This window comes from Coregonus lavaretus (genome assembly GCF_964263955.1).
Source record: "Coregonus lavaretus genome assembly, chromosome: 39".
Taxonomy (NCBI): Eukaryota; Metazoa; Chordata; class Actinopteri; order Salmoniformes; family Salmonidae; genus Coregonus; species Coregonus lavaretus.
In genome coordinates this window covers 4450675-4461410 of record NC_140026.1, presented here as the reverse complement: position 1 = coordinate 4461410, position 10736 = coordinate 4450675, and the positions used below count along the sequence as shown (strand labels likewise).

At 45.9% G+C, this 10736-nt stretch overlaps 1 protein-coding gene across 1 annotated transcript; it reads left to right on the top strand.

Moving 5' to 3' along the window:
- The first annotated feature begins 2282 nt into the window (after positions 1-2282).
- Positions 2283-10140, top strand: LOC311113171 (uncharacterized protein). The gene is made up of 7 exons (XM_084156350.1): positions 2283-2608; positions 3496-3605; positions 4130-6025; positions 6211-6447; positions 6527-6751; positions 6949-7015; positions 7111-10140. Exons 1-7 carry the CDS (start codon positions 2437-2439, stop codon positions 7395-7397), a joined length of 2994 nt encoding a protein of 997 aa, XP_084012476.1. The 5' UTR covers positions 2283-2436; the 3' UTR covers positions 7398-10140.
- The last annotated feature ends 596 nt before the right edge of the window (positions 10141-10736 follow it).

The window sequence follows — 10736 nt, the reverse complement described above, 5'->3', positions numbered from 1 at the left end:
AGGTAGGCCACCAGTACTTTCCGGTCAGGCAGCGCACTGTACGGCCGATACCTGGGTGACCATAGGAGGGGGACATGTGTGCCCAATAGATCAGACGGTCACGGACAAGAGACGGCACGTCTCACAGCCCAGCTGGGCACTGAGGTGGAGATGGCTCTGTGCGTAACACTACCGGTGCTACAATGCAGGAGGCTGGGAGTATGGTGGTGTTGTCTATTGGCCTCCCCTCTGTGTCGTACAGCCATGACAGTGTCTCTGCCTTCGCGTTCTTCATACCCGGGATGTAAGGCAGTGTAAAATCAAACCGTGTGAAGAATAGGGCCCACCAGGCCTGGCGAGGTGAACAGAACCCTCAGGTTACTGAAGGCCCTGTCCACCTCAGCAGACCAGCGAAGCCGGGACGGCCCACCCTTCAACAGAGATGTGATGGGAGCTGCGACCTTGCCAAAGCCCCGGATAAACCTACGATAGTAGTTGGCAAAGCCAATAAAACGCTGCACCGCCCAGCTCTCCCGGATCGCCGCACCGCCCAGCTCCATCATCTTGTGATCCGGGTTGGGGTGGGGTGGAACAGGCATGCCCCTTCCAGGACGTCCTCTAGAAGCCAGCAGGTTGTCCATCCGGATGGCTATGCGTCCCGGCAGGCTAGCGGACGTCCTTTTGCAGGTGGCACCAGAAGTGGTCGATGAGGACCCGCTCATTCCACCCGGACTCAGCCGCTGGAGTCTGGACTCCTGCGCGGTCCTCGTCCCCTGCCTCAAATGGACCAGCCGCTTGCCCGCCTCTCTCGCTTCGGGAGGGTGATTGAAGACGGCCCGGAAGAGGCGAGCGCACTCCCCGTAGTTGTCCAACGCGGCTCCTCCTTCACTCCAGACCGCGTTGGCCCACTCCAGGGCTTTGCCCGAAAGGCAAGAGACGAGGGCGGACACCTTCTTCCGCTCCGAGGGAGCCGGGCTGATAGTGGAGAAATAGAGGTCCAGCTGCACGGAGGAAACCCTGGCCGCGGGCCGCTGCCTCGTCGTATTCCCTTGGTCGGGAAAGGTGAATCCCTCTGGGTGCTGGGGTGTGGCTGGCTGGATCCGGTAGCCCAGCTGGTTCCGAAGGATCGGGTCCTCTCCTCTCCATGCGTTGGACGACCTGGAGAACCCGATCCATCGCTTCGCCCAAGCTGGCTAGTATATTCGAATGCTCCCGGACCCGGACCCGGTCCACGACTCCAGGCATATTCCCGGTTCCTGCTGACTCCATATATTCGGGTGTGTGATTCTGTAGCGGGTAATGATGGACGGAGTCAGACGCAGGAGAGGAAATCACGGAATAAATTGTTTAATCAATAAATAGAGGTACACAGCATTGAGTAATACACACCAGTGTGGACAAACGGCACACTGGGGAAAATAAGGCAGACGGGTGAATAACCCAGCGATACACAATAGAAATGAGCTCCACCGAGCTATAATCTCCTCTACAATAAACAATCACACACAAAGACAAGGGGGCAGAGGGAACACTGATACAGGTGCTGATGAGGGGATATGAACTAGGTGTGTGTAATAAACAAGACAAAACTAATGGAATGATGAGATGAGGAGTGGCAGTGGCTAGAAGGCCGGTCAAACATTATATCTGTTTGGGCTTCTTGCGGTCAATTTGCAGTCTACAAATTATATGTAATTATGTTCCGGAAATCGGACCGCGGCTGAATCTAGTTGATGATCCCTGCCCTACAGTTTAGGGTTAAAAAAAACTGTGTTTATGGTTCTCACAACAGCTCATCAATGTGAGCGGTGCACGTCACTGCATGTAGCCTTTCCCTCTACCATTGGGCGGATTCGATTATGCTGAGCCGATTTGAACCAGCAAAAGTGGTTCAAATCGTTTAGTAATCTCTGTCATGTTGTCAACAATGCAACCTGGTGCATCATCCAAAAACATAGAACATTTCTTTTCTATAAAATATATATTTCAATTTTCAAACTAGTTTTTATTGGAAAGGCAGATAAAGTAAAACACACATTTTAAAAAAGCAATCACTTTTGCATGTGAAAACCAAAATTCCTACTCATTACCCAGCATGTGTAATTACACCACTTTTGTTTTGAGCCGACATCCCTGTAGGCTTTGAACCGGGCCAGGAGGCAGCCCTGTTCCAAAACGAATGCAACAACTTTCACCTGGTGCAAAAGAGGCATACCTGGGTGACCGGGCCAGATTAACCGAATCCCCTCAACGAGCGCCGTAAATACACAGATGTTGATTTTCCGGACGTTCCAGACGGACTACATCTGAACCAATCATAGACGACCTCTATAGTTCATCAAGTTATGTAAATCTGATCAAATAATAGGAATTCGTAGCCAAGCATGGGTGTATGTTGTGGCAGCAGTATAGTTATTCTCATCGACCGACTGACTAATTGCTAGGCTACGTTATAAAATGGAAGTTTACAAATACCCAGTTTTCTTCGAGTGCCAGACTCTGGACCCATCACAGAAAGAGAAGATAAAAAAGTACTTTCAAATTCGCCGTAAATCCGGTGGCGGAGATTGTGGACCAGTAGAATCAGTTGGTGACAACGTTTACAAGGTTGCGTTTATTTACCGGAAAGGTATGAAAATGTTTAGGCGAAGTGATAGGATATTGAATGCCTTTTTTATTTATTTTTTACCATGCGCTCTTGCCAATGTCTGTTCATAAATTAAAGTTAGTTTGTTCAATATATGATTTATTCTATGGCCTATTTGATTACAATTTATCATTTGAATAGGCCTACATTTGGGTAAGACAATCATATTTAAACTTCAATGAGGATTCTCCTAATCAGAATGTTTGTCAGACATGCGGTTTTCACTAGTTACCACAGCCACAAAGTCAGAATTGGCTATCATGAATATTCATGAAAAGAAAAATGCTTTTTGGTCTCGATTTAAGGTTAAGGTTTGGCATAAGGTTAGCAGTGTGGTTAAGGTTAGTTTTAAGGTTATTGTTAGGTTTGAAATAATATTTTATTAAGAAAATAAATTATAGTAAGAGGCAGGGTTTATGACTTTGTGGCTATGGTAACTAGTGATGACAGACATTCAGCAAATAAATCTGGTTTTGGAGTAAATTTCACTTTCACATAGCCAGGCTACAGGTATGCAGACAGGTATGCACAAATGCATTCCTTTGGCTTTTCATTATATGTATTAACTCTACAGTACTTTATCAATTTAAAAGGAAATAACATTTTTATTTTAATAACTTTTATGATTAATTAAGAACATTATAGATGTATATACAGTGTATTACTTTAGAGATTACAGCACAACTCCTTTAGTTTATGTAGCCTTTAACTCTTCAAGTCCTGGACTAAATGCAAAAGGCTTAATTAATGCATTAAAAAAATATTATAATTATTTCTGTTGTTGTTATTGTTCTTACTGCTACTACTACTAATACTACATGACAACAACAAAACAACAACAACTCATTATGACTCTGTAACTCTTCCAGTCCAGGAGAGGGTACTTCAGAAAACTCATCATGTGTTGGAGATGCCTGGGGGACCTCTTTCCCTCACTCTGAGAGGCAGCCTGGAGCCTCCACCCACAACAACCTCCCCAGTAAGCAGTCAGGCGGTGACGCCCGACTATACAGACACAACTACAGTATAGAGTACAGGCTGAGTCACATAACCTGTTAGATAAGACATTTATTTTCCCTAACATGAGGTCAAAGTACACAGACGTCAATGCACTGTTGTTGTATTTGCATCCCAGTAAACACATAGCTTAGTCATACATCGTGGATCTGCCAGTCAGGTAATAACTATAATATCCCTTCAAATGAGGCCAAAATAGTCTGCACTGATTTTATTGCATGTTTGGTGTATGTTATATTGTAATAAGTAACATCATAATTTACAATATGAGGAATGACAAGAACATACATTTTAGCAAAACAAATCTGTACTACACTAAATGGACAAATGCCAAACCAGTTTTTTTTTAGATGTATCAGATAATCCAGACGCAGCTGTACGGTTGACCTACAATAATAAATCAATAATAAATGTAGATAAATCCAGACATAATAATCATTAACAGTAGAATTATCCAGGACTTATACCTTTCTTTTCTGACTGTAGCGTCACCAACTCCTCCCATTACGTCCCTTCTTCCCAGTCCAGACATCGCCACCTGGTGGCCTAGAGCATGAACTCCATCTAGACTCCTACCTCCTGCGCTACCTGAAGGAGAGCCCTGGGGCTGGAAAAGACCTGCAGCAGCAGCTGGCCTTTCTGGGCTGCTCTGTCCAGCTCCACCAAGAGGACGGGAGGGCAGTGGTCAGAGACTCAGGCCAAGCTGGGTCATGTGGAGATGGAATCGGGGTTGGGGTGGGACCATGGAAGGCACAGGTAGAGAAACTGTTCAAACATCTCCATGAGCGGTACCAATGCCACTATGAGGTAGACGCATGTAAGCTCCAGACGCTGCTGCAGAGAAGTACCCTAGGTTCGAAGGATGTGAGGGTTTACTGCGAGGCAGGGTTTGCAGTGGTGGTTGGAGAGGAGGCTGAGGTGCAGGCCAAACTGAAGGAGTTGGAGGCCTTCCAGGCTCAGGGTCTGAGTTCAGGGAAGCAGGAGAAGATCAGCACCACTTGTCGTCTGGAACCGGCCAAGCTCCGTCTTCTAGGGGAAGTTATAGAGAAGGATCTAGGTGAGGCTGTTCCTGGAGTGAGAGTGATGCGCGGTGACTCAGCTCAGCTGGTGCTGGAGGGTTCAGCAAGTGAAGTCCGGACAGCCAGACAGTTAGTTATAGATAAGATCTCTCTGGTGCTGGAGCGGGTGGTGCCTGAGGTGTCCCTCCACCTCCTGTCCTTCTTGAGGCAGGAGTATGGGAGGCCTGAGCACCTGAGCAGCCTGCTGGGGTTTGGATGCCATGTGAAAGTAGAGCTGGGGGACACAGAGCTCCGTCTGTTCGCCCTCTCCTCCTATAAACTGGACCAGGCTGAGAAAGATCTGCTGGGGGAGTTTGGGGAGGAGAAGATCGACTTGCCCAACAGTGCTGCCATCCCGGCTGAACTGAGGTCCAAGCTTGAGAAGAAGGTGAAGGAGATGAACCAGAGCAGGTGCAGGGTGGTGGCCAGGTACAGTCCTGGGTGTAGAGTGCAGCTGCTGGGCCACCTGAAGCAGGTTCAGGAGCTGAGGGAGGAGATCAGGGCCTTTCTCATAGACCGGTCCAGTGTAAGAGTCGTGGGACGCCCTCAACAGAACCATGGTGGCATAGTCGGTGAAGCGGGCCCCGGACCAAGACGTGAGGAGATGGTCGCAGCCACCAGCTATCACCTCCAGGGGGGATTGCAGGTAGTGGTTTGTCAGGGTGACATCACCAAGGAATGGGCGGACGCGCTGGTGAACGCAGCCAATGAGGATCTGGATCACGCTGGGGGCGTGGCTGCAGCTCTGAGCCGGGCGGGGGGACCTGAGGTACAGCGGGCCAGCAGGGATCTGGTTAGGCAGATAGGGAGAGTACCCACAGGTACAGTAGTAGAGACTACAGGAGGGAATCTGCCTTGTAAGATGCTGCTGCATGCGGTGGGACCAGTAGGGGGCAGCGTAGGTGGGAATGAGCGCCCTCTGCTGGAGAAGACAGTAAAGGCAGCCCTGGATCTGGCAGAGACCATGGAGCTCCAGACCCTGGCCATGCCCTGCATCAGCTCAGGGATATTCAGCGTTCCTCTGAAGGTGTGCTCAGAGGCCATAGTCTCTGCAGTGAGGGACTTTGGGAGGGAACAGCGCATCCTTACCAAGGTCACTCTGATTGATGTGAGTGGAGAGGCAGTGAAAGCCATGCAGGAGGCCTGTGATAGGCTGTTACAGGGGAAGAGGGAGTTTTCTGGGTGGGAGGGAGAGTCTAGCACCACCACTACCACTACACATGCTCCTCAGAGAGACACCACTTCTGCCTCCACCAGGGGAGCAGCGGCTCCAGAGGTCTGTGTCCAGCTGGAGATCATCCAGGGAACCATAGAGAAGCAGAAGGTGAGAGAGAGACACACAGTGACATGGCCACAGCCTTCATTCAACAATATTCTGTGAATTATGTTGACTTCATACTGATTCAATGTTCCCGTTCTCTTTGACACTTTCTCTTCCTTTTTCTGTTACCCTTTTTCTTTAGTTATTTATCTCTTTCTGTCTTTCTCTCTCTGTCTGTCTCTCTGAAGGTGGATGCCCTTGTGTCCCCAATGGTTGGTAGTGACCCTCTCTCCTCCCGTGTTGGTAATGTCTTGTCGAAGGCAGCTGGACCGGGGCTGATGAAAGCATTTCTGAGGGAATCAAGGGGACAGACTGCACCTGGTGACAACGTCCTGGTGGAGGGAATGTCTGGTCTCAGCTCTGGCTGTGTCTTCTTCCTCAGCTGTGCACACTGGGACAACAACCCCCAAGGACAAGCAGTACAGGTGTGTGTGTGTGTGTGTGTGTGTGTGTGTGTTATGACCTTGAACCTCCATTAACACTTGATCTCTGGTCCTCTCTCAGGCTCTGAGGCAGGGTGTGAGGAAAGTCCTGACCTCTTGTGAGAAGCAGGGCTTCCGTTCCGTTGCCTTCCCTGTAGTTGGAACTGGTGAGGTTCTCCAGTTCCCTCACAACGTGGCAACGCAGGTTCTGCTAGAAGAGATCCGTCGGTACGAGCAGAACCGAGCGAGCAGAACCCCCTTCCTTATCCGCATTGTCGTCCATCCCAATGACAGAGATCCTACCAAGGTGAGGAAGGACTTTTAAAGAAGGTCTCAAAGAATTAAACTAAATGGCCATTAACTTAAATATGTATCAGCCTAACACATTGCAGATTATCTGAAGCTGTTTAATAATACTGTGTAACACATCCATAATTGCAGATTTGTTTAATAATTGCAATTACAGTCCTTCATTGCAGTTGTATTGTTTGTTCTAATCTACAGGCTTTTCAAATTGCCCAGAATGCTTTGCATCTCAGAGGGTTCGTATTGGGTGCTCGACCAGAGCAAGGTGAGTTACAACATTTCAACCCTACCTTCAAATCAAATTCATTATTACTATATGATTGATCCATTTCAAGTTATAATTATGAACCGTCCCTATAGACATCAGGATTGTGCTGCTGGGGAAAACCGGAGGAGGTAAAAGCAGTGCTGGAAACACCATCTTCGGACAAGATGATGTGTTTTTCGCAGGCAGTTCATCCACCTCCGCAACTCAGATATGTGAAGCGCAGACCAAGAACATCAAAGGAAGAAACATCACCCTGATTGACACACCTGGATTCTTTGACACTGACATAACTGAAGAGGAGCTGAAACCTAAAATAGTCAAATGTATAACAGAGTGTGTTCCGGGGCCGCATGCCTTTCTCATTGTACTGAAAGTGTAACGGTACACAATCCACGAGAACGAAGCCGTGGCGAAAATCGAGACATATTTTTCACCAGAGGCCTTCAAATATACCACAGTCCTCTTCACTCATGGTGAACAACTCAATGGTTTGACCATTGAGAAGTTTGTCCAACAGAATGATGAACTGAACAAGCTTGTGGAGAAATGTGGAGGCCGCTGTCACGTCATCGACAACAAATACTGGAACACCAATCAGCAGGGTCGGCACAGCAACCAGTACCAAGTAGCAGAGCTACTCAACACCATAGAGAAGATGGTGAGAGAGAACGGAGGAGGATGCTACACCAACGAGATGTTTCAAGAGGCAAAGAGAAAAATAAAAGTAGATATAGAGTCTTAGAAAGGCGTCAACGGGCCAGATGTCAGAGGAAGAGATGATAAAACGGGCTAAAGCAAAAGTGAGGAAGAAACTCTTTATCAAATTCTCAGGTATACTAACAGGTGTAGTGCAGTGGCGGTCAGTGCCATTTAAGATGAGGGAGGACAATTTATTTTCATGAGCATGGCCATATTTCTATTACAGCATATTGGATGACTGTCATTCATATTCCATTCACCCAGTTCAATGTAACAGCGATAGGTTTAGGCTACTTTATGATAATCAAATTGTCCCAATACCCATCATGAGGTTGCTACAACCTAGCCTATGAAGGAAAGTTTACAACGTAGGTGCACAGGTCGAGAGACAAATGTGAGGTGACAGACAGTGACACATGGACAGACAGTGACATTCAATACCGCCTTGCACACTCTTGCCTGCATCTAGCTGATATAGGATGTAATCATTAGTCCAACAGTTGCAAACGAGAGTTTCTATTGGACAAATTCAAGTATGTTTATCCCCTTTTGTTCCGTTTGCTTCCGTTACATTTTTTTTTTTCAACAGAATCGCCGGAATGAATACACCCCTGATCACGCGTAAACACACAGCCACGTTGTAATCCTTCTCGCATCCATGTGCTCTCCTCCTCTCACCTCGTTCCTTCGCTTGTGGACTTCAATGCACAACACATCAGCTGTATGTGACCAGGCGAAAAAACCTTTCCAAGCCAAACTGCTACACACAGCCTACATCGTTGTCACCATATTAGCTAAAGTAACATCATAGTCAGTATAGCTAATAGAACTAACGCGTTAGTAGACCCGCTACAATCATGCTGTAACGTTACTGTGTACAGTCAATAAGCAGTTACACCGGCGGGCCCCGGTGGCAATAAATTAGTAAAACCAAAAGCCTTGACTTAGAAAAGTTCCAGTGTTGTGTTGGATAGTCATAGCCAGCTAGCTAACATAGCATCCCTCTGTTTGAGCAGGGTGTTTCAGTAGGCTAAGCTAGCAAGCTGCTTTTGCTAGCTAAGTAAGTGAAACTTAAAGTGAAAAAAAAGACAATCTATCTTTATATATATTTCTCTCTTGCTTCTCCTTCATTTTGGAATAAATTAATTTGTTCAAAACTGTTCAACTATTGTCTGTCTCTCTCTCTCTTTGAGTCAACTACTCACCACATGTTATGCACTGCAGTGCTAGCTAGCTGTAGCTTATGATTTCAGTACTAGATTCATTCTCTGATCCTTTGATTGGGTGGAAAACATGTCAGTTCATGCTGCAAGAGCTCTGATAGGTTGGAGGACATTCTCCGGAAGTTGTCATAATTACTGTGTAAATCCATGGAAGTGGGTGAGAACGATGAGTCTCCTAGGATTTGTATTGAAGTCAATGTACCCAGAGGAGGACGGATGCTAGCTGTCCTCCGGCTACACCATGTTGCTACCCTACAGAGTGCTGTTGAGGCTACCGTAGACCTTCTTTGCAAAATAGTGTGTTTAAATCCATTATTTGGTGACGTGATTATGTTTAGTTTAGTTTTGTCTAAAAAGGATAACCTTTTAAATGTTTTAACATTTTTACTTTTATGAAATTCACTGAGGATGGTCCTCCCCTTCCTCCTCTGAGGAGCTTCCACTGGTGTAGTGGTAGGCATAGCTGCAGGAACAGGAGCATTAAGAGGAGGGATAGAAGGAGCTACTGTAGCAGAGGAGGCAGAGACAGTACAGGAGGCCGCAGAGAAAGCAGCTAGTGCTGTCTACAAGGAAGCTAAGGGTCTTTATGACCAAGCAGAAAACCTTTTGATAGGGTACAGTCAGTTATATGGGTCAGTAACTCTTAAGTAGATGAGATATACCTGAAACCATTGAGTGATGGCAACGTTTCAACATCTGACTAATAACTGTGAAGACACCAGTCAGTTATATTCCACGTTGGAATAGCTTCTTGACCCCAAATGTTATTTTCTTCTGATTTGTAAAAATCAGATGACAGGGTAATAGTTAAACTGCATTTGGATGAATATTCAAATTCAATATTTCTATATTTAGTTTCAATACGGTTGATGTTGCATTCATAGTTTGTAAACTTGATACACAGACAATCATTTCAAGCTAATCAAAGATAAATATATTCAACTTCTCAGATGGATTTAGATTCAGTTTTTAAATTCAGTTCTCTAAATTCAGATTCAAAACCAGAGACAACATTCTGGTGTTTTGCCAGCCAGGAAAGGTAGAGGAAAACAGATAGAATCAAATGCTCTCTGTGGTAAACAGAAACTTCTGGCAGTTTCTGAAGCCAATGTGGAATGTTGAATTCATTTTCTTTCTATGAATTTGGCTATACACTATTATGACCATATTCCTGAAAGCTAAGACTCTATAGCATACAGTGGGGAAAAAAAGTATTTAGTCAGCCACCAATTGTGCAAGTTCTCCCACTTAAAAAGATGAGAGAGGCCTGTAATTTTCATCATAGGTACACGTCAACTATGACAGACAAAATGAAAAAAAAAATCTCCAGAAAATCACATTGTAGGATTTTTTATGAATTTATTTGCAAATTATGGTGGAAAATAAGTTTTTGGTCAATAACAAAAGTTTCTCAATACTTTGTTATATACCCTTTGTTGACAATGACACAGGTCAATCGTTTTCTGTAAGTCTTCACAAGGTTTTCACACACTGTTGCTGGTATTTTGGCCCATTCCTCCATGCAGATCTCCTCTAGAGCAGTGATGTTTTGGGGCTGTCGCTGGGCAACACGGACTTTCAACTTCCTCCAAAGATTTTCTATGGGGTTGAGATCTGGAGACTGGCTAGGCTACTCCAGGACCTTGAAATGCTTCTTACGAAGCCACTCCTTCATTGCCCGGGCGGTGTGTTTGGGATCATTGTCATGCTGAAAGACCCAGCCACGTTTCATCTTCAATGCCCTTGCTGATGGAAGGAGGTTTTCACTCAAAATCTCACGATACATGGCCCCATTC

What these genes read in the sequence shown, in the direction of transcription:
- LOC311113171 (XM_084156350.1), top strand. Translation starts at nt 2,437, where the DNA reads ATGGAAGTTTACAAATACCCAGTTTTCTTCGAGTGCCAGACTCTGGAC. An exon ending in CACCCACAACAACCTCCCCA is followed by an intron (nt 3,606 to 4,129) that starts GTAAGCAGTCAG and finishes TTCTGACTGTAG; the next exon opens with CGTCACCAACTCCTCCCATT. An exon ending in ATGACAGAGATCCTACCAAG is followed by an intron (nt 6,752 to 6,948) that starts GTGAGGAAGGAC and finishes TCTAATCTACAG; the next exon opens with GCTTTTCAAATTGCCCAGAA.